Source organism: Bombyx mori, chromosome 5, assembly GCF_030269925.1.
Source record: "Bombyx mori chromosome 5, ASM3026992v2".
Lineage (NCBI taxonomy): Eukaryota > Metazoa > Arthropoda > Insecta > Lepidoptera > Bombycidae > Bombyx > Bombyx mori.
The window spans coordinates 4,953,580-4,978,843 of NC_085111.1; the positions used below are offsets into that span (position 1 = coordinate 4,953,580).

At 34.4% G+C, this 25,264-nt stretch overlaps 1 protein-coding gene across 7 annotated transcripts in view; it reads right to left on the reverse strand.

The window, feature by feature from the left end:
* Positions 1-25,264, reverse strand: part of LOC101739892 (guanine nucleotide exchange factor DBS) — a 112,500-nt gene that overhangs the window by 69,049 nt on the left and 18,187 nt on the right. Inside the window, exon 1 of one of the 7 annotated variants that reach the window (XM_012695655.4) lies at positions 20,373-20,855. The exons of 4 other annotated variants lie outside the window; for them this stretch is intronic. In XM_012695655.4, the coding sequence (XP_012551109.1) occupies positions 20,373-20,424 (52 nt within the window). In that variant the 5' untranslated portion in view covers positions 20,425-20,855. Of the gene's footprint in view, positions 1-13,461; positions 13,584-13,854; positions 14,101-20,372; positions 20,856-25,264 lie in introns of those variants that run through there. 2 more of the 7 variants (XM_012695654.4, XM_012695653.4) reach the window with 2 other exon arrangements.

Consider the following 25,264-nt stretch of genomic DNA (forward strand, 5'->3'; position numbering starts at 1 on the left):
GACACGAGTAGTAAACACTTAATTTTCATGTAAACAAATTATAAAATTATTCCGAAAGATTGTTTCAGGGAATAATAAAAATCAAGATGTGATTTTATACATTTTTTTACATTTTTATTGCCTTTGTATGCAGACGAGCATACGGCCCACCTGATGGTAAGTGGTCACCGTCGCTCATGGACGTCAGCAATGCCAGGAGCAGAGCCAAGCCGCGGCCTACCATTAAGTACTCTCCGCAAGCTTCGTTTGAAGAAGGACATGCATAGCGCTCCGAAGCGCACCGTGGAGGGGAGTTCATTCCAAAGCCGGACGGTACGTGGAAAAAAGATCCATTAGGTATACCATTTACCATTATATCGTTTGATAATATTGAAGGCAGAATTGAGCGGGACCATGATATATAATATACGCCAATAAAAACGAAGCAATCTGAAGACTAGATGTAGAAAAATGTTAACACAATTAATTTAGAAATCGGTAATTTAATCCTGAAATTAAGGTCAATCACTTGCTTTTGTAAAGGTCAAGATAATGGACGGTCCAAGAACAGTTTTGGTCCGATACGGATAATTTGGTGTAAACGAACACAGTATAAATAAATTTTAGTCGTACGAAAACAGAACAAAGGGAGTTGAGAACAAAGTATTAAATGCTATTAGCGTGGGACAATGAACGTTGTTCAAAATAATTTTGTAATCACGGCTTGTTCAATTGAATATAAACCATAAAGATATGGTTTTATTTGGTCTTTATTTAACACTAGCGGCCAGCTCCGGCTCCGCTCGGGTCTTTAACAAAAATTTCAACGATATTTGAGGTTGTTTTATTTTTTTAAATAAAAGAACACTTATTGCGGCATAACTACAATAGTTAGACATATGCTGTCCCGACACTTTTTATAAATAATAACTTGTTCTACAAAGTCGTAGTACATTTTTTTATTCTATCATTAATAGTTTTCGCAGGGCACGCGATGTAAAGAATATTTTAGGTAATTTTTTTACACCTTGGGTTACATTATTTGAGTTTTAGTAAGGATACCAATTTTTTTTCAAAAAATATTACAACCTATGTCACTCGGGAATAGTGTAGCTTACAAACAGTGAAAGAATTTTTCAAATCGGTTCAGTAGTTTCGGAGCCTATTCAATACAAACAAACAAACAAATCTTTCCTCTTTATAATATTAGTATAGATAGATCAATTTGAAATTGAAGGTAATATGAGCATTTATTTCCTTTTATAATAAATATGTACTTATTTATTTGAAAAAAGATGACAATGTAGCAATTTTTAGATTAAAGGACTTTGATATTTCAATTTAAAAATCACGGTATCTGAATATAGTTAATTTCATTTATGTCTTAATTTAATAATGCAGTTCTCGATAATTTGAAAATATCAAAACATATTAACGAAGCAACATAAACTAAATGCTTACTTAAGACTTGCGCGAGTCCCCATGATTAAATCTCCGTTTATGTTTTAATCTGGTTTTATTATTTTCATTTTGCGATTTACGACGTTTGGAATACGAACAACATAAGTACGGCTTTTTTTGTTTGCGGGTTAACGAAATATTCAATTATCAAAACGAAAAACATGTATGTATGTATGTATTGCGCAGCTTGGCAAGTGAGTATTGTTTCCCGTTTAACTTAAGGTAGTACATTCATTATTCCATTTTTGGATACAGCGACCATAAAATGCCATTATAACAAATAATACGAATAATTATAATCACATCTAAACAGTCCGTTCAAATCCGTCCGTCCAATCAAAGTTCGTGTTGTTAATTTATAGTTCATACGTAATTTGGTACAACAATAACTAAAACCCCTATACCTTCATATTAATTTGTTAATTAAAGTGTCGGCGTAGCTTCGATGAGAATTAAAATTATGTCTTAATTCAAAATACTCGTAAAATAATAGCAAATGTAAAAAGAGGAAAAATAGTGGGATACTAAAGAGAAATATGAGTATGATTTGATTATTTACAGCTGTCAAGGTTTTAATAAACCAGGATTCCACATGACCACGACTGCTATGCCAAGAGTAACCGACTATGATGATGATGATGATGATAATTTTATTGAATTATACAGAGAGCCTCCTTGTAAATCATTTTATTGGGAACTTTAACTGGCGCCTTCACAAACAGATTGTTGGCTTAACTAATGCATGAAAGAGCTACTTACAATTGGCCGTGCGAGAAGCAGTTGGTGAAAAGGTCTACGGCCGCGATGTCCAATGTTAGCCTTGTGCTTTATTTATTGTCGTTACGAAACAAACACTGTTAGGAATATTGAATGCGTTTAAACTTGAATAGGAAGTTGTTGGGTAGAGGAAAAATTTGGGGCATGGAAAAATGCTCGTCGGTATCGCATCTCATCAGTAATTGAACCTTTATCACGTTTCTTTGCAGAGCAAGCACTATTAGGTAGGTGTTGTTACACAAATTGGGGTGAGCTTCGTTTTTCAAAAGTATTTTAGGCACAATAATAAATGATATTATGAGATGAAAATCCAAGTGCAGACAACGAAGTAAATAAAAATCTATTAAGTAGCCATTTGTACCATCACTTCGTCAATAGATGTTTTCGATATCTTCGCCTTCTGCACGAGTTAATTTACCATTAATAATAGCTGCTTCTTGATCGTTGCGAAGCGTCAAAATAGTCAAATTATTGATAACGATCTGCTAGGGACCATAAGTGTCTGACGCAAATTTTGGGGCAAGCTTATTTTTCCGTCTTCGGTTAGGTTTGGTTAGGACGAAATGTTTCAATTACTGCCTCTTCTTGCCTTCATATTGATGGTAAACTTCATCTGTGTGACTATAGTCCATAGACACGTTCTTTTTTGCTGGTGTTTATCTCGCCAGCTTCTATTGAATCATCTAACTATCTAAAACTCACGTATGTCACTACTGTTCGTATACACATACTCGTATATCTTCTTTGAAACATTTTTTCGTAATGATTTCAACACTTCTATGGGAACTACATGGGACTTACTTACGAATATCTGAATATTTTTTTAAAACTTTGATTATTTATCAAGCAATAGTAGAAGTATTTTTTAAATCCAATATAATTTAAAGTAGCACATTTTATTCACTTGATTCAGATGAAAATCTACTTAATTTTTTAATTTTTGTTAATTCAGTCAGACCAAACATTTTAGTTAGTGAAATGCCACGACTCGGAAACGCGACTGATGAAGGAGTATTGAAACCAACAATATGGTATGTACATAACTGTTATCCGGCAAGTACAGCTGTCATTGCATGGTTCGCTGCAAGGCAAGTCTTGTGGAAAGAGCACTGATCTCGTGGCTGTCAAAAAAAAAACAAAAAGAAATGCACTTAGCGCACTTTACTGTAAAAAACGATTACATCCTCTTACTTGCAATGCTTTTGCTGATTGATCTGCGGATAAGTTTGTGTTTGATGATGCCTTTACTTTTGTACCCCAGTCGTCTATTGTTTTTAAAACCGCACTGTATGTACCTCATAAAGTAATGTACACTTCATTGGTAAGCTCGGCACCCTACACAACGTTAATGAATTTTGATGTATGACGTCGTTTGTTGCCTCCTTGATGTGTCAGTGACTTCCTACGTGACCTTAAATTTTAAATATGACACCCACGGAACCAAAGTGTGCGATATTTTTTTGTAATTAAAACAAAACCAGCATCAAATGATAGCATGAATTAGATCGATTTTATGTTGCCGCAAAATACAAAAATAAAATTTTCAGTAAGTATAGTATACTCTTCACTATACAGTGCTACCTCTTCTTTTTTTAAGCGAGAAATATTATAATGATATTGTATTGTAAGTTTACATTTATTTTAAAGCATATCCAGGGAACTATAATTCTGTGGTTAGTGCATTTAATACCGGAAGAACATACACATATCTTATTGCTTTTGATAACCGTGTTGCTCTTTGCTATGTCAGATTTCACAATTGTTATTATACTTAATAGATTCAAAACAAAATTGTGTTGGTATTATAAAATAAGTTTGTTGAAATGTTTCTTTGATTTCTTTCTTTAAAATAACTAGATTTTGTTTATTGCTTAGATGGGTGGACGAGTTCACAGCCCACCCGGTGTTAAGTGGTTACCGTCGCCCATAGATTTCAGCAATGCCAGGGGCAGAGCTAAGCCGCTGCCTACTATAAGTTTTAAGGTCTCAGTATAGTTACGGCGGCTGCCCCACCCTTCAAACCGAAACGCATTATTGCATCACGGCAGAAATAGGCAGGGCGGTGGTATCTACCCGTGCGGACTCACAAGAGGTCCTACCACCAGGTCCTACCACCAGTAAAAACTACTAACAACTCCTTGATAAGTGGATTACGTTATGTCTGTTACTAATTAATATGGGGGCAGGAATCTCAGAACAACTGGCAACTAACGATTCTCCTATATTTAAATCAATCCGAAATGGAAGTTTGTTCCGCGGCAAAATAATAAATAATATAGTTTCAAAAAATAATTAAGCCGACGAAAAAAATTTAATCTATGTCAAGGCCACAGTAATGAAATGATTGTATTGCCATCGGTGCTTGATGAGTGCGCATATTATTATATATGTTCAAGTAAATCTGATGTTTTAAATTTGAACAAAATTACGTTTGATAAGTATATGGATATTGACATGCAAGGTCATAAAGGTGTTTTAAAAATGAATAAGAAAATTTCGAAAAAAAAAACGTGAATCACCAGGCCACAAAAAATCTTCATCTTACATGGATAATAATGATTCATCTAATGAATAGAGAAAAAGTCTAATTAACAGTTTTATTTTTATTTATATACAATTTTGCAGTAACATAAATGAATGTATTAATTATGTCACAATTGTTGAAGTCTGAAGGCCTCAGCAATTCATTGATATTACATTTCAAAATGTCTCCGTTATTGTTGACAAAATTAATTAGGGCCGCTGATCGACTTTTTATTTACAATTATGAAAAAAAAATCGCGACAGTAACAAATTTATAAGTCTACCAATTTGGTCTGGTGCAAGGGCTACTTGTCAAATAATAATAACGATGCTACCCACCATTAAGATAATACACAGACATTACACAAAACTGGCAAAACAGTTTGCGACTAATGCATATTTCCTAAAAGTTGAAATTACTCGCCTATTAGTACTATCGAACTATGGTCGAAATGTGACAAAAATATGTTTTAAAACAAGCGAATATTCGGTTTACGAATACATTTTGTGGAGAAAAAAAAACCACAAATATCAATTTGTGTACAGAGTGGCAAACAAGGCATATTATAAAGTTAAGGATTTTTTACTAGATGGCACTACGTGGGGATGAGGCGTTCGCTCCTGGCCTTTTCATTTTTCATTATTATTATTTATTTGAATTGTATTTTTTTGACTTGTTTTTTCGCATACAGTAAATATGTTTTCTTGTTTAAAAAAAAAAAGAAAATATTTGATAAAATCCAAAAAAAAAAAAACCCCGCTGAGTTTGGGAACCGGTGGTAGAGTTAACGTTTTCTTTTACATTTTGACATTCAACAAGTGTGTTTTTGATGACATCCAAGTTGAAATAAATGATTTTGAATTTGAATTTGAATTTGAAGTGAATAGATATTGTTCCGTAGTCGTGAAACTACTGAACTAAATATATCTATCTATCTGCTTCTAAAATTTATATTTTGTTTTCTATTAAGACTTTGAAATGTATCTAATGTAGGGGAAAAAAAATATTTTTAAGGTTATTATATCAAACAGCAAACGTTTCTATTGGAGCATGGTAATTTGGTGTTTACGATCACCGCGACTAAAAGTGTAAAATGGCACAAACCGTGCGCAATAAACTATTAAATGATACATGAACACTAGAACGAAACTTAGAACTTAAATTTATATTTACTAGTGGCAATCAAGTTTTGTTTTATATGACATGAATAACCGCTTCACTAAAGCGTTAAGATCGCTAGAGCTGTAATTAAGTCAGTGGTTTGTGAATATGATTTTCGAAATTTATAATACATACATGCCGCCACCCACCTTGAAACATGAAGTCAAAGTCTCCGAGGTACAGCAGATGTTCCACTTTGCAAATGATCGAATGACCGCGTTCACACTAAGTCCTATGGTCAATTAAAATTCCCTTACCCATTATGTTACAGCACGTTTATTAAGACAGATTCTATGCTCGTGAGTACAAACAAGACTCTTGGTGCCGACGCCGGTGCCACAAAACAGTGCATAGCGACGCTCCCTCTCTTCGAATTTAAGTGGAATTCGGTTGTGTCATACATTTGCCGCTAATATCAACTATGTGAGCGTTATTTCTTTACATTGCTTCGTGTTAATAAATTATTATGTTTCCTTTTTATTTAATTGTCTTATTGTAAAATATGTAACTAATTGTTTGTTTGTGTTCGCGTGTAAACGGATCCGTAAAACGCGAGTAAACCCATGGGCCTACCTACATCTCATCCTTTAATATTACTAATACCAAACAACATATTATGCATTCATTTTCAGACGAGTTCTTCAAACAAAAAACGTTCCCACTATTGTTACTGATTACTTTTTAAAGTTTTACGTATACAATGATATTACCTGCTTAGTTTATTACCATAACAATTAAAGCAGTCATCACAAAAACTCATCTTTGCGATTCCATCTGTATTCTAAATAGGAACTAAATTACCAATAACAATGGCTTCTTTTGGTGACGAGTCTTATATTAGAAGAGCGATAGAAATGTATCAATTTTGAAACATATTAATATATCCAAACATCATTTTTATCAGAAATCTCCAAACGCTTGAAAGAAGCAAAGCTACACGTGATGCTAAGGCTGGCTGGTACTTCGCACAGAGAGTGAGTCTCGCTGTCCAACGCACCCAGTATTTTGGTAACTGGGCCTCCTTCAAGCTCATTGGAAGATTTGAGTCGTCTATTATCAAAGGTGGCAATCTGTGCATTTGGACAAAAAAATGTTATTGATATATCAATACAGATTGATTTGAATATAATCGTCTCCTTTAAAGAATACGGTTCAAAACCTGCATTAAATAAAGGTTAATACTTAACCTGTTATTTATCTAAGATGTCGTTCAGAAGAGTTTTGTGACTGCCAATGGAATACAAAGTCAATAATTCGTTTTTCTGATTTACCAATAATTGTCCAAAAGTCACATTGCCGGCTTTGATAATAGTCGACTCATTTGTTCTACTGTATGAATTGATTTTTGTTCATAAGTAAAACGAACTAATTCTATGTAAATCATAAATTATATTGATAATAAATAAACTAAAAAACCCAAAGATTAACATTTCATTGGTTTTCAGGATCCACGCGTACACCCGTCGTTATCAGATCGAGTAGAATTTAAAATATTAAATTTCTTAAATTTATTGTTAAAATATCAAATTAAATTTAAAAATAATAAATATAACAATAAAGTAAAAATATTTGGGACGATTTAAGGTATAGTGCTATTGTAAATTAGATGTACTGCGATTCGATTGATAATGAGCTCGCTAATCGTAATGGGTCACCCGCACCCATGGACATAAGAAGATAAGAAGTCTGCTTAAACTTCGTATTAAAGACAACATGTCATAGAACTGTTTTAATAAATCGTTTTTCTTTATAGCTTCCTTGGGTGGATGAGCTCACGGGCCATCTTGTGTTAAGTGGTTACCGGAACACAAAGACCCGCTACCCACCTTGAGACAAGAGTTCAAATTCTCAATTTAGCAATACAATATATTATTATATAGTTTATATTTCAAATTAAATATTTCTCGATAACCAATGCGATACGTAGTCGAGTTTTTGATATATCATTAACATATTAATATCGAGGGTTAAAGGCTATTTAGTTTAAGTGACATTTCGCTTAATACGCGACATTTATCTTTGTAATTGCATCTGAAATTATTTAGTATTATTATCAACAGGCCGATGTTTTTAATTGAATTTCAACTAAGTTTACACGATTCAAATAGCTGAAGAAGTTTTTTTTTGTTATGATATTTTTTCCAAACTTTAACTTTACTTTTTATTTGCAAAAATGTCGCTTAAGCCACATAGCCTTTTGCCTCTCGATAATAATATTTAGACACAACAGTTCTATCATTGATTTTATATTTTACTGAAGCTACCAACAAAAACATACATTTGTATTAGATCTGTGTAATAGACTAGCTTCATACATAGCCATAATTAATCACGTATAAATATAAAATGTAGTGTCGTGGGACACCAGGTAGGAACGAAGTTCCTTCGGCTAATGTAGAATCGACACAATTTGCAAAAAAAGAAATGGTGCTCAATTTTATGTAGGTTTTCTTGGTTTTTCTCTTAAATTTTGCTGATTAGTTTTTATTTAAGTACGGGAAAGTATTTAGGAAATTCAGTATTTTAGGAAATAATAAACTACGTAAAATAAAAAAAATAGTAATTCAAATTATCAATTAAAATAACAAAATATATCTCTTTATTTTTGGTTGACAACATAAAATTACATAGAAATAGAAATAATTACTTACTACTTACTAAATTAATTACGGTTTTATTCCACGCACTTTTTTCCACGGATTTTTTCTTACGGTTTTACTATCACATTTTTTTCAGTTCGGTCGCGCAGCAAAATCTCTATCCCCTCCAAGCCTGCCGTAAGGAACTTCGTTCCAATATACATAAATAATATCAGAGGAAATACGCTAAAGTTTATCGTCTAGTTTGGTTCAATGCCCTAAGATGTAGGCTGAACGGCCCTAGAGTAGCTCATTGATATGCGACTCGCAAGTTAGCTAAACCGAAGGCACGTCTTTGTGGAAGCTATGCGGTGCCCTAAGGTAAGTAGGTTAGTATACCAAGCCATTGAAATTTATATATTAACGTTGATTTAGTCTGATGTGTTAGAGTAGAATAGATGTAGAGTAGGTTTATAGTAAACCAATATAAAATCAAATGCAAAACACAAAATACAAAGTACAATGAACGTTAACGGTAGACAGCGGCTGGGCTATGCCTCTGGCATTGCTGAAGTCAATGGGCGACGGTAACCCTTCACCATCAGGTGGGTCGTACGCTCGTCTGCCTACAAGGGCAAAAACGAGGAGTCCTAATTTAAAATATATGAAAAGAAACCAATGAAATGAATAATAATGTATATGTGTACAGCTAAATGTATTTTTGTCTTACTCTATAATCTCTCTCCCTTAATTTGGTTATAACTCTACTCCTATTTATTTATTTATTTATTTATTTATTACACTTCATGTAAAATTTACATTGGCGGACTTAATGCCTAAGGCATTCTCTACCAGTCAACCAAAGGTAGTGCAGAGTAAATAGTGGTAGGTGCAATGAAATTTATATTAGGTAACGAATACATACAAAAAAAGTATATCTACATATATACAAAATCACATATACATATACATATACATACACATACATACATACATACATATATACACACATACATACATATAATAGTTGATTAAATTGATGAAAAGAACTTTTTATTGATCCAAAAGCTTAATAAAATAGTTTAATGCCCACAGAAACGTTTATGGAACAAGCTCCATAAACGCTTTCTCATGCCCCTGTGATAAATGAACACAAATTAAAAACAGATTTTCCGCGTAACAATTGTTTTCGCTTTTTATACTAGCATTTCGAAATATCTTTTATGAACAGTTCAAAAATAAATGTTTTAGTTTTAATAACATTACCACCATTTTTAATTAGAAGTATAATATTATAATATAACTAGCTGTACCCGTCCGCTTTGCTGGGCATTTAAAATTAACATTATTCATCACCCCCCGGTTCTCATCATTAACGCCCCCGCATCTGGTGTAGGGAGTCCAACACTCATATAAATATTAGCCTATCCATTAAGTACATGTATTTTCTACATGGAAACAAAGTTTCAAGTCAATCGGATGCACGGTTCAGTAGTTATAACGGAACATCCGTAAAAACCACTGTTGATTTATACCTATATATTAGTAGTAGACATTTATTAATTCGGATATATACAGTTTACGCAAATGGAAATCGGGTATAGGAATATACAAAAAAGAAATGTTAATAATGTAAGCGTAGTCTAATTATTATTCACTTTTAATATACACAATATAAAACAAACGTCGATTTTCGATGATTTGGTTACGAATACATATTTTTTTATTGCCCTTGTAGGCAGACGAGCACACGGCCCACCTGATGGTGAGTGGTTACCGTCGCCCATGGACTTCAGCAATGCCAGGGGCAGAGCCAAGCCGCTGCCTACCGTTTAATACTCTCCACAAGCCTCGTTTGAACAAGGACATGTCATAGCGCTCGGGAAACACCGTGGAGGGGAGCTCATTCCATAGCCGGATGGTACGTGGCAAAAAAGACCTCTGGAAACGCACTGTGGATGACCGCAGTGGCTCCAGGTAGTATGGATGAACTCTACTCCGGTGGCGGGCGGTGCGATGGTAAAAACGAGATGCCGGTATCATCTCGAACAATTGCTCAGAGCACTCCCCATAGAACATACGGTACAAAATACAGAGGGAACCAAAGTCCCTTTTTTTACAGAACATTTTTACGAATGACAATTTTTAGTCGGATTTATCTATAATACCCGACGCGTGCAATGTTACCTATCAATTCTAACGATAAAAACTATTGGTCACGTACCTATATAAGAAAAGCGAAATTGTTTAGCGAGAAGAAACCACAAACCGCAATCGTGTCCTCGTTTATTTCAGGTACTTAACAATTATATCAAACATTGCTTGCTTATGTAATAAGCATGAATAAAAATAGACTTCTTTATTGTACCTATCCTATTTTATTCCTGGCATATCCTTGTGGTTTGTATAAGGTATTTGTGCAAGATGCAAAACAGCCGTTTGGGGACAGTGAATTATTTCATATTTCGTTGAATGATTTAGGGGGCCCACGTGACGTTAAGTGGTTACCGCGGCCTGTAGATGTCATGGGAGGAATGCTCTCTAGCGACTTTTTTTTTAAATTGCTTAGATGTGTGGACGAGCTCACAGTCCACCTGGTGTTAAGTGGTTACTGGAGCCCATAGACATCTACAACGTAAATGCGACACACACCTTTTTTTTGAACTTTTATGAACTGGACTTGACTTTTATGAGCTTCTGCAAGTGTCAACACACCTTCGTCATTTTAATTCATGTGACATTATGTATTGTAAAAAAAACTTTATTAGTAAGGGCACATTTACAGTATTTATATTTTCTCTGACATGTTTTCTAACGGTTAGCAACCCTTTTATAAAGCATATGATGTCCTTTATGAGTGTTCCTGCTTCATCGGGACGGAGGACGAGCAAGGACTCAGCCAAGAGGGATTAGACTTGCTAACAACTCAGCGCCTCCGAAGTAGGCTTAACAACTCAAGAATGTGTGACAAGAAACTCAGCTCAGCTGATATTATGGGCTAATAAATGTCACGTCGAAATCTTCGATAAGTATGATGACCTGTGCTAAGGGTGCTCGCAGTGTTAACTATAAGGGTCCAGCACCTTTAAGAGTTGATCGGGTTAGAACCATGTGCGTATGCTTAGCTTACAAAAATAAACATACAAATTAAATTTTTCATAATTAACATAACTAGAGGTCCCGCAGTAGTAGAAATTCGACTATAATTAATTGGAATTGTAAGTTTGTACACTATTATGATTGTATTTTATACTTCTATAATCACAAATTTCACCAAGGCTACTCTATAAAAAAATATTAATAAAGACAAACAATATTTAATCTATTCTCAATTTGACCACAGACGTCAAGAACAAAAGATTGACATTAAATAGTATGCATGCGTATGTGCGTCAAATACATGGTATGTAGTGTGTGTAATGTTTTCTTTATTGATTTAAAGTATATTTTATGCATTATTTAAAAAAAATATTAGCATTGTGCACTTCTTCTCTATATTCTCGATAAGTGTGGAAAATTTCATACTCCTCCGTACGCGCAATTTTCGTAAAAAGGGATACAAAGTTTTTGCTTCACGTATTAATATATAGATATATTTAAATACGTTTTCATGAATTTAGACAGTTTGCTAAATTTATTGTATATTGTAATTTCAATAACACATAATTAACATTATTTAAACGATTAATTGACATTATCATAAATTGAAGAATTAATATCATTATACAAAATAGGTAGGTAGGCAGCGGCTTGGTTCTGCCCCTGGCATTGCTGAGGTCCATGGGCGACGGTAACCACTCACCATCAGGTGGGCCGTATGCTCGTCTGCCTACAAGGGCAACAAAAAAAAAAAAAAAAAATGAAGACAAATGAAAAAATAGGATACCGGTTTTCAATTGATCTTTGAATGTTGTTTCACTGCTTTATTATTAGTACATATAATGCATATTTTGTCCTATTACATCTTTATGTTAAATGTCAAATTAAATTTTATTTTATTATTTAAAAAAAACTTATAATTTATTATTATCTTCCAGTTGGCTATCGACATTCACGTTTTGAACTCTATTGGCTCTGGTAACCACTTAGCACCAGGCGGGCTGAAGCTCCTTTACTCGTCTAAGCAATAAAAAAAACGTGCGTTTATAATTAAAATAAAATTGAACGTTCATAATAAATAACCTAAATTAAAATACAAGTTTCGTATCTTTTATTAAGTGTTTGAGTATTGTGTACATATGATTATACAATAGATAACAAATTCCGATTTAATTCACAGTTCTTCTGCTCTACATTACAAGCTATTTAATTATGATTTAAATCGACCTCGACCGACATTTGTTAAATTATTTATTTATTTATTAAAAAAAGTACTGCCACATCACAAATATTTAACATTGAAAATAAAACGATTTAATTTATGGCCTGATGCATGTGACAATAACGGCGTACATAACATTGGCAATTCATCGGACCGAATTATTCAATACTACATTAATAAATTTCGTCGTAAAAATGTTATTTTTATGCCTTCAGCTACAATTGACCTAAAGAGCCAAACCGAAAACAAAAATCTAGTTCTAATGCATTTCATATCAATCTTTAAGCATGTAAGGATATAATATTGACAAGAAATAATGTTTTATTGATGCATATAACGCGTTACACAAAAAACATAGTTCCACGGTGAATAAATAAGGAAATAAAAAAGAATGATAATGAAATTAGTAGCAGTTTTTCGAAAGGAGCGCCCGCGATCGGAACGAAATTTTATTGGAATCACTGGCTATGTCCATAATTTCAATATTAAAAGTTTATTTATTACATTAATATGGGGATGATCAAAGCACTCGACTAGTTGATTTCAAAATTCGAATGAAAAGCTTAAAGCAAGCGGTTTTGTGGAATGCAATAAACAATAACACTACTAACAATAAGAAATAAAGCAGCGTAGTGTTTTTATAAACTTAATTCACTTGCCTACTTTGGTTTTAAGAAAGAAGACGCTAAGCCTCATGTGGGCGATGGACGCGCGAAACCTTAAGCGACACATCCGCGTGCGCGTGCGTCTGCAGAACACTGCCTCGCGTCGGATCATCCCTCGACTGGACTCAGCTTACATTTCAACGTGCTCCCGACCACTAGATCTAGCCTTACAAGGTAAACACTGAACCACAAACACGAAAATAAACCGGTTGCACAAACAATGAACCGCGAAGTAAAAAATAATACGCGAATTTCACAATAAATATCTGAATATTAGACACGGTTCACGGTTTTTTCATTTTTTCATAAAGATCGCGCTATTACGTTTTAATTCGGAACAAATTTTTGCATCTTGGGTGATGATCCGGAATTGGCTGTGGTAATTACCTCGGAATCCGAAGCACTGCATTCTCCTGCGCAAATGCCAACACGCGTCACCTACGACCACACTCACACTAATATTGTCGCGCTCAGACATCGTATCAACCTATGACATGTGACCTTTGTTCGCGACATCGATGTACTTTATTGACGTCGGATTAAGGTCCATTACGTGTTTATATGTTCAGAACATTATAGTCACAAAGCGCTCACTGAAGCGTGACTGACCAGTTTCAAATTTCAATCATTTGGTAAGCGCTATCGATACCTCTCAGAAAATCATGATAACGTATCTGACAGGGACCCTATTGGAATAACGCGGTCTTATATTTATCGGATGATTATTAAAGATATATGGTGAATTTATTTTTCTTAGTGATATGAACGAAAAGCGTTTCAAAATGATTTCAGAATGTGTAAATTCTCTTTTGTAGGCACGTGGTTTCGGTTAAAGAAAGATTACAAACGGCTTAAGCTAAATCTATAGTAAAATAAACTCGGCTTTGTCTAAACAATTCTTGTTTTAACAGATCAAGAATTTCTTTAATAAACAATATCGGCTGATAAACAGTGAATGTGAAACGTTTTAAATGCACTGAGCTCGATGAGAATGGAGGCAAGAATCCAAATCATTTGGGTCCAATACAAGACGAACGCGACCACGGTGCTCCGGAATGCTGGCAAACAGACTGGAACGCCAATGTTTAAAAACAGGATTCTCTGCCTGAGCTGACAAGATGAGGTAATTTATCATGCGTAGGCTGCTGGAACCATGTTGTTGTATCAACAAAACGCTAATAGATAATTAAATACCGATTGCTTGAACATACATCGTTATTTAATTTATTTTGGAATTTTTCCTTAAATGGAGGAGGAGAGGGAAATTGTTCACCATATTATAATTTGAGAGTATGACGGCTTAGCGAGGATCGGAAAGAACAACTTGGGCAAAAATTAACGGGGCTATGATATCTATAGGCTCTATAAATGCTATTGCCCTGGATTCAAGCCAGTAGTGTTAGGAATTGAGGAGTAGGAGAGAACGATACAATAAATCTCAGGAAACGAATTGTCAATTGTTTGTCCAGCCCTTAAATCTAAGTTAATAATAATATAAATTACTTATGAGGTATTAAGTTTTTTTTGTATTAATAAGACCGTTTTTCAGCAAACCTATCTTTAAATTATGTGTTGCGACACGGCCGATAAAATTCAGATAATACGTTAGCGTTGATATGTGAAGTAAAAACTTTTTATGTAGCGTTTGTCCCATCGTCACAATTGACTAGGTATGGGAACAATCAGAACTCACGACACAAAGACTCAACTATGAATACTGAATGGACAAAATAAGCAATGTCCTGGTTCGCATTTAAAATTGGAGTTTGAAGTGTGTCAGAATTTTTCATTTGCCTTCTCTTTGCTAAACATATATCTACTGTTTGTTATCGTTGTATCTAATATATCTTTCTATTGAATAGGTTTTTTTCCTAACGTCTTAATCAGTGTCCACGCTCGGGACAAATAATAAGTCGGTTTTGTTGAAGTGATATATATATTTTTAGATCGACAATAATAATTAGATAAATTTTTTAAAAAGTTTTAAAATTGGCGCCAAAGTCGTGATTTTTTAAGGTATTTTATGACCTGGTAACTAAGAGCTTTAGGTCTTATTTTAATTTTAATGATACGTACGTTTTTTATATGAAAATGATATTATGAAAATGAAATGAAGTTGATTATTATGTAACATGGCATGACGTGAAATGAAAACAAAATGAAATGAGATGATATGGGATGAAGTATAATCTCAGTAAAATGGTGGTCATTTACTGAGACTTTTCAGTGGACTTTTTGGAAGATCCCGAGAAATTACGTTCAGTGGCTTTGTTTCATTTTCCCACATTTGTGCACTTTCACAGATACTAAACAGTTAAGAAACCACCGTTATTATACATTTAAACCTGAAGAAACACTAATTAGACAAAATAGAACAAATCACACAACTTCACTCCTCGCGTTCCCGCCAAAAAGTCCCCAAAGTCGTGATTGAATGAAAAATGCACAAATATAATATAAAAAAAGGAAATGCGTTTTGTTTCACGCTTTGAAGATCTTGAACAGTCAGTGTTAAGTTCACAACAACTGGTGTATTGTGAGCCCGCTCGGGTAGGTGTCAACACCCCACCTATGTCTGCCGCGAAGCAGTAATAAATTCCAGCTTGAAGGGTGGGCAGCCCTTGTACTATAAAACGGAAACTTAGAGTCTAGTCAAAGTGGTTATGTTATCGATATTTATAGGCTCCGGTAACAATTTAACACCAAATGCACTGCAAGCTCGTCAACCTTTTTAATCAATAAAAAGAACAATACCCATAGATTTAGACGATATCATATTCGACTAAGTTCAGAAATTTTATTTAAACCATCAGCTTACATCAAACGCGATAATGACGACTCTACGATTCAGATCCAAAATATTCAAGTAATTAGTGCAAAAACTTTACATATCGAGACCTTGATCGAACCTGTAGCGTTGATTCGTAGCTGCCGGCCGGCGTTCGCGCACCCATTGTTAAATCGACCTTGGCTCTGCACGTTCTTGCTGGTAAAACAGTGTACAGATGCTTCCGATTTTCTCCATGTTCAAATAAAGTTCGGATATATTTTGAAAGATCTATATATTAATACGTGAAGCAAAAACTTTGTATCCCTTTTTACGAAAATTGTGCGGACGGAGGAGTATGAAATTTTCCACACTTATAGAGTATAGAGAAGAAGTGCACAATGCTAATATTTTTTTAAATAATGCATAAAAGATACATTAAATCAATAAAGAAAACATTACACACACTACCATGTATTTGACGCACACACGCGTGCATACTATTTATTGTCAAACTTTTATTCTTGACGTCTGTGGTCAAATTGAGAATAGATTAAATATTGTTTATCTTTATTAATATGTTTTTATAGTGTAGCCTTGGTGAAATTTGTGATTATAGAAGTATAAAATACAATCATAATAGTGTACAAACTTACAATTCCAATTAATTATAGTCGAATTTCGACTACTGCGGGACCACTAGTTATTATAGTTATATATAATTTCTGACGTTTCGAATACTTACAATACTCGGGGTCACGGACGACTAAGGTTTTATACGTCGATATTTGAATATCGTGCTAATAGCCCTCGGTTTTTCTATGCAATTGGTAGATTTGTGAGTTAAAAATAGTAAAATTGTCTATTAATTATGTCTACGACCAGCGATAACCGAAAATACTTTACTTTGTTTCATGTAATTTTGTAGAGCTCATCGAAGAAAGTAACATTAAGCGTGGTACATATCGTTTACACAACAAAACCGCTAAGTAGATCCTATTAAACATTGTCTGAGAATTACACAGGGCCTGCGTGTAACGATGTTAGTAAGGGACTAGCCTATTTCCATGGCCACTCCCACTTTTCTCTTCCACCGCGTTCATGTTATGTTATCAGAATCACAAGCTGAGAATGCGGAAGTTTGTGAAAATATTTAATTCTTTAAACATTTCTGTGTAAACGAAATAATTATTAGATCAAATGTCTGACTGGTGGAGCAGTTACTAGCGCCTTTGACTACTGGGTGGTTGCAGATTCGATTTCTACATCAGACAAAAATTCGTGTGACGAATAGATTTGTTTGCTGCGTTTCTGCGTTTTATTATATAATATATAATATAATATATAATAATAATATTATAAAGAGGAAAGATTTGTTTGTTTGTTTGTATTGAATAGGCTCCAAAACTACTGAACCGATTCGAAAAATTCTTTCACTGTTTGGAAGCTACATTATTCCCGAGTGACATAGGCTATAATATTTTTTGAAAAAAAAAAAGGTATTTTCTTAGGGATCCTAACTAAAACTCCAATAATGTAACCCAAGGTGTAAAAAAATTTCCTAAAATATTCTTTACATCCCGTGCTCTGCGAAAACTATTGATGATAGAATAAAATAATGTACTACGACTTTGTAGAACACATTATTATTTACAAAAAGTGTCGCGACAGCTAACTATTATAGTTATGCCGCAATAAATATTCTTTAATTTAAAAAAATAAAACTACGTCAAACATCATTGAAATTTTTGTTAAAGACCCGAGCGGAGCCGGAGCGGGCCGCTTGTATAAGTACATATATATTAAAATGTAGCATACAGGGAATTCTAGTTCGAGTCCAGATTATGTATGTATCAAAGTAAACAAGATGTTTTGTATACATACGAACACATTAACAATATTTTTCGTTAAAATACAAATATCAATATTCACCAAAGGAATTCGCGTAATTTCTCGTTCTTCTTTGTACTGATTTCAATCGAATGTTTGTTTTAAGACACTGTCTAATCACAAAGCAAACTGTAACATTTTAAATTTACGTGACATTTTACATTACTAAGTGAGTCGACTATTATCAAAGCCGGCAATGTGACTTTTGGACAATTATTGGTAAATCAGAAAAACGAATTATTGACTTTGTATTCCATTGGCAGTCACAAAATTCTTCTGAACGACATCTTAGATAAATAACAGGTTAACTATTAACCTTTATTTAATGCAGGTTTTGAACCGTATTCTTTGAAGGAGACGATTATATTCAAATCAATCTGTATTGACATATCAATAACATTTTTTTGTCCAAATGTACAGATTGCCACCTTTGATAATAGACGACTCAAGTACAATAATGCAAAGATGAATAAAAACATGAATCGTAAATACTGTACCGAAAAATGTTAAGTAAACAAAATAAAAAATAAGTGCACAAGACTTGCAAAACTGCAACGTCAAATCACTCTAAAATTTTTGTGATAACAACATTTTTGTGTGCTAAATTGATTGACTGTTTTGGACAGTTTATTATTTTTCAAATTGACTTAAATTTCTATTAGTAATTGTTATATTTTTGTAATGCAAGGCGCAAACTTAATACGAGGTTAGAATCACGATCAAATTAAATGCGGTACATAAGCTAATTTTAAACCATTTTAAATTTATATAGTTAAGATTGATTCGGGTTCCATTCTCGTTTTAAATCGCGAAACTTGAATTTGGTAAAAAAATGATTTTCCAGATGTTTCCAATCACTAATTTAAAAAAGAGATCAATGCACTTTTTTGTAGATGAGCATTGTTTTAGTGTACCAAACGAGTAGGTATCACCGTCCTGTCTATTTCTGCAGAGAAGTGGTCATGCCTTCCGGTTCGTTATTTGAGACAGTCGCTATACATTACCAATAGGACTTCGACTTGAGTCGTCTATTATCAAAGGTGGCAATCTGTGCATTTGGACAAAAAAAATTTATTGATATTTCAATACAGATTTATTTGAATTTAATCGTCTCCTTCAAAGAATACGGTTCAAAACCTGCATTAAATAAAGGTTAATAGTTAACCTGTTATTTATCTAAGATGTCGTTCCGAAGGGTTTTGTGACTGCCAATGGAATACAAAGTCAATAATTCGTTTTTCTGATTTACCAATCATTGTCCAAAAGTCAGATTGCCGCCTTTGATAATAGTCGACTCACTTGTCTCAATGTGGATGAAAGCGTCCGCGTTGTTATATCTATGGGCTCCGATATTATTCAACCGGTGAACTGTGGACTCGTTCGACCATTTAACCAATAAAAACTTTTATATCAACTATTAATGGAAATGAAAACTATCAGAAAATTCATTCAGTCATAGACTAGTTAAAATCACTTTGACGCTTAATAGAATGTAATTATATTTATTTTTAGATAATTGGACGGTAGTTAGAACGTTATTTAAATGCCAACCAATAGCACCTAATTCGCCCGTGACCACGAAAGCAATAAAATATTCCAAACATCGGAAATATGAAATAAAGAATATGAATAAAACTGAAAATAATGAACACGGAATTAAGCTATAACGGTAGTTTTAATTAGGCTATTAGAAGGCTCAAAGTTTCAAAACGTATTTGGCGATACCCCACACGATGTTGTATTTAAGTAAGGTGTTCATAAACCAGGCAGTGCATACTACTAAAAAAAGCGTAAAGTAAACAAAACAATATTACAATGGTTTATTAATTAAACTTTTCAGATTGTATCTATATTATAATCAATAGTAATTAGTACGACTGTGATATACATACAGATGAACTGGACGAAATTATAATATTATGTAGGGTTCTATTGGTTTTACATTTGGCTAGGAAACCCCACACCTGAAATTGATGATCACTATCGAACAAAAGCGCAAAAAATCCCTGTTTCAGTTTTACTTAACATAATACATAAATAAACGATAAGACGTCAATAACTATTTACCGTTGTATAATAGAAGCTAAGTGACACGACGACGAACATACAATATGTAACTATGAGATATTTTTACTTACGTGGAAAATTTATATGAAATTAAAAGTGAATAGCAAACAGATATATGTAATGATACGTCAAAACCATTTTAGATTCACATCAAAATAATAATAACGAAAACACTATGTACCTTTTCCGAAGGTTATCTCCAACTTGTTCGGAACTTCGTAACGTATTTTCATATCACTACCACGTTCGTCACATTTGGCTCGAGAATTTTTCAACTTAAATATTGAAGAGAGAATTTCGTTAATCTCCCCGATGTTGGCGTTTGAATAAAATAAACGCGGCGGCCGCGGCTCGTGTTCGATGACTCGTATCGGTTAGCGTTCGGTGACAAGAGCGCGGACTGACTGGCGGCCGTCCTTCCGGAACGGGATGGCTCCCGCCGCGCCGGCCTACATCCACACTACGCTCAACTACGAATGCGACGCGTAACGGCGTGGACACATGTCTGCGGTGCGGCGTCGTGCCGCGGCACGGTGCCGTGTACGGTGCACCACACCGGCACAAGGCAGTAACCACCGTTTCTGTCTTAACATGGATAGCGCTTCATGTTTCCTCTTAAAATGACCTCTATCATGGTTCATTATAGAAAGCTATGGATTCACCCAATATTTTCTTTGATTCTGTTTTTTCTTCATTCGTCGAATACGAATGAAGAAAAAACAACAGGAGCAGAATAATACGTCGCGATCCATGTTAAGACAGAAACGGTGGTTACTGCCATGTGCCGGTGTGGTGCACTGTACACGGCACCGTGCCGCGGCATGACGCCGCACCGTAGACATGTGTTCACGCCTTTAGATGTGATGTAATCTACACGTGACGAAACACACAGATTACAGCGGTTCTGATAAAAAAAAACGTCACTGCAGCAGCTGCTTCGTGAATAGCGATTCACATCACAGCTTAATGTGTTTGAAAACAGTCGTAAAACCGATCTTTTATGACCTGACTAATGACCTAAGGTAGCTGCTGTAAATACGTTCGCGTGTCGAGCGGCGCAAAAGGCAAGTTTGATTAATGTAGCCCGTATGTATTTCGTCTATTAAAGGAAGTAATTTTCGTAAATCAAATTAATTCTCCACGAGCGAGTTGCTTATTTTTTTAAAAAGATAAATTGTAATTTGTAGAGAAACTTATTTTTCACGATACAAGATTAACAATTAATTTCGTAACGTCATTTTTATTGAATTTGCAGTTTTAGTGATTGTGCGCGTGAATTATTACGCCTATCTTATGATAAAATTATATCATTTATTTCGTCATAAAATTATACCAATGCGATCACTCTTAGTGATTCTAGATTCCTTAAGAACAAAACATATCCCTAATCATAATTTCCAAATTCACGAGTCGCTTACAAATACCACTCGACAATTTGTATGTCACATTAATAAATTATTACTGAAACATTTACATATTTTACTTGATGTTATTACTTTTTACTTGGGTAGACGGGAAGTAACGACTGTCAATTTAGTTACCGGGATCATCTATAAAATGTCGGCCGCACCTTGAGATATGAAAAAGAAGCCTCAATTGCATTGGAATGACTGTTTTGATACATGACTATTTTACGCCAGAAATAGGTAGAACGCTTTTTTTTTTTTTCTTTTTTTCCCTACCTTTCCCTACCTACCTGCTAATAGCCTTGAGAGACTATTTTAGCGTAACTTTAACTAGTAGGTGAGGCTCAAACCGGAGTGATGCTAACACTAACCCTACTAACAAGAGTAGTGCCTCGCAGAATCTACCACCGGATCGGAAACGCGACGCACTGAGAAAATCCGGCGAGAAACTCAGTGGGCTGTGTCTATGGGTTAATTCGCTCGTCGAGCCCTTCGTCGCAAGCGACGGGTTCGACGAGGACGGTGACCGGTGCTTGTGGTACCTAAAAGCACCGTTAATGGATCGGGAGGATCCGTAATGAGTAGAACGCTAATACGATCTGTTTGGACGAGCTTAGACTCTCGATATTCACTAACACCAGTTTTATTCCTCACTTGTTAGTAAATCTCTTATCAAGTATTACGAATTCGAGTATTTTTTCAAGTTAAAAGCGACAAAGTAGTTTTCCGTGATACAACATCATATAAAAGTGCCAATCTAAACCTTGGAAGCGAAGCACAGAATTGCTATTGGAAATTATCTTAATATGCGAGGATCAAATAAGTATGAACTTAGCTTAACATAAATTATATATTCAATTTAGCTATTTTCCACAGTATAAATATTCAATGTCATTTAAATATTCGCTGTAAACGGTTTACGAGGACTTTCTAAAGATCTGGGTAACGGACACAATAAAAGCCTATAAATGAACTTCTATCCATATAATACGAACTATAAAATACGCATTTTTTTAACGCACATCTCATATGTATTGTTGTAAAAAAAAAGTTTGATTTTTGTATGTAGGTTTCATTAGCAAATACTATCCGGAATATAACTAAATGTGATATCGCGCATGTAACTGCTCTGGCCATAAATACTGTTACATAAAAACTTTTCTTTTTTTTTCAACTTTTTAATTATTTTGAATTTGGAACACGTACATTATTTTAAAAAATTCTTTCGATCTAGCAAACATCTTGTCGCGAGAAATGAAGCTCGGTGCTTATTGTAGATATACAGGACATGCCCTAAATCAATCTTATAATTAAAGAGAGTGGATCGATCAAACAGCCTTATATCGCGATACGCAGGTGAAAGGCACAGAAATATCCTCTTAACCGATGAAAAAATTTTCATGATTGCAAAACACTACAATAAGCAAAATGATAAGGTGTACGCTCACAGGTCTAAAGAAGCTGCTCAAGTGGTCGGAAAGGTACAGTGTGGTTTGGTAGGGTGAGTCTTATCAAGGCGTCACAAAACTACCTTTTTGTGAAAAAGAAGTGAAGACTTCAGCCAAAGTGTATTGAGATTTAATAAATTTTAATATAATATTAATAATATAATAATATAAATTAATTTTAATAATATTACATTAGCTGATTTAAAAAAAAGCATTTTCATTTGTAACAGAACTTATGGTTGGACTAGGTATTGTGTAACGTTGTTTGTTGTTCGAGATATGTGTGTGCGGCAGTAGGTACTTTGTTGTTACACATTTTTTATCTTTCATAGGCTACGGTCTACCTGATGGTTCAAGTATTTCGCAGTCATACGCAATGCGAGAAAACCATTAAAATACAAAGATGAAATAAACGACAACAGAACTCCACTGCATTAAAAAACAAAGACGTGTTTATTTACAAAACCCATATGTTTTTTAGCTTACACCAACCAGCGGGCCCTTCAAAATTACACATGTTTTGTAAACATACCATCGCATCGCCTCCACTCAAGTATTTACAAAGATTTTAAAATAACTTCGTTAAATAACTGTTTAGGATTTTGTGCAGCTACCTACATACACTTTAGCACTGTTTGTTTTTCATCAAACGTTAGACAGTTTACATGTGAATAAATGTCAATTGTTCAAACACACCACTGCCTGTTGTAATCCTAGCTTGCACTATGTTATATTATATACTATATATATGAAACGTGTTCAAAGATAACAGTGCGGTATCATTATACCTAATTGTCACCGTGCTCATTAGACCTAAGCGTCTATGTGAATTTATAAATGGAGCATGAAGTTGATCTATGATATAGCTTTACGGAACGTTATTCAGGAAAACCTGCCTAAGTTTTGCTTTGTCTCGGATTAATCGATATTATATACATGCAAACTATGGAATGCAAACGGATAAGTTGCCTGAAGCTATACGGTTACAGAATTCTGTGAATAATGACAAATTGGGTTGACGTGTGGCTTACCCACAAAAAAGGTATTATTAAATATATCATCTTGTTAAACCACGCAAAACATATAATATCATTAACGATCTAATATTTTGTTATATACGTATTCCATAAATCACTGTGTGTTAGCTTGTTCGAGTTCCATGCTATGGTACTGCAGAGGCTTTTATCTTCGTACCTTCAACGTACGCGAGTTGGCGTGTGATGATCAGTAAAAGGGTTTTTATTCATACATTTATTGAGTCGTTTTTAACAGGAGTAATAGGAAATTACACCTTCTTATTATAATCTAATTAAGAAATCATATTCACCAATAACATTTAAAATACAAATTAATCTAGTGATTATCATTACGTTTTATCTTCTCACAATTTCTTGAATTTTTTTAGGTTTTTTTTTATTGCCCTTGTAGGCAGACGTGCATACGGCCCACCTGATGGTGAGTGGTTACCGTCGCCCATGGACTTCAGCAATGCCAGAGGCAGAGCCAAGCCGCTGCCTACCGCTTAATACTCTCGACAAGCCTCGTTTGAAGAAGGAAATGTCATAGCGCTCGGGAAACACCGTGGAGGGGAGCTCATTCTATAGCCGGATGATACGTGGCAAAAAAGACCTCTGGAAACACACTGTGGATGATGGCAGTGGCTCCAGGTAGTATGGATGAACTCTACTCCTAGAGGTCAAATTTAAGTTGAAACAAAGCTGTTCAAATACTTATGTACGTGATACTACATATTTAAATTGTTTTAGTTCGTGGAGTTTTCAAATTTGACGTTAAGCAAACGTCAATTATACCCACCGAGGGGTGTTATCATTTGTCACTGCAAATCTATTAAAACAATAACTATTGTTCTCTCCGTATATCTATTGTTTGATACGTGCGATGAGGCTCGTTGACATTAAATTATATATTTCGAATTCAATAACGTCATATCCTGCAATGCGCGGCATATATAGTTTGATATTCAAATTATTCAGTAGTTTTTGGGATCATATATTGTTTGATTTAATTAAAAAGCAACCATGGCTCGGTGTGTATTCATGTTAAGAGATGAAAGGAAAATCTTCTGGTAGGCAGATATCCTCCTTCAATTGCGATCTTAGTGTCTGACGGTCAACCTCCATCCATAACTTTTATCTTCATCTTATAGTGCCATCTTATCCTGTCTTCGGCTACTCGGAAAACATTGAGACGGTGGAACC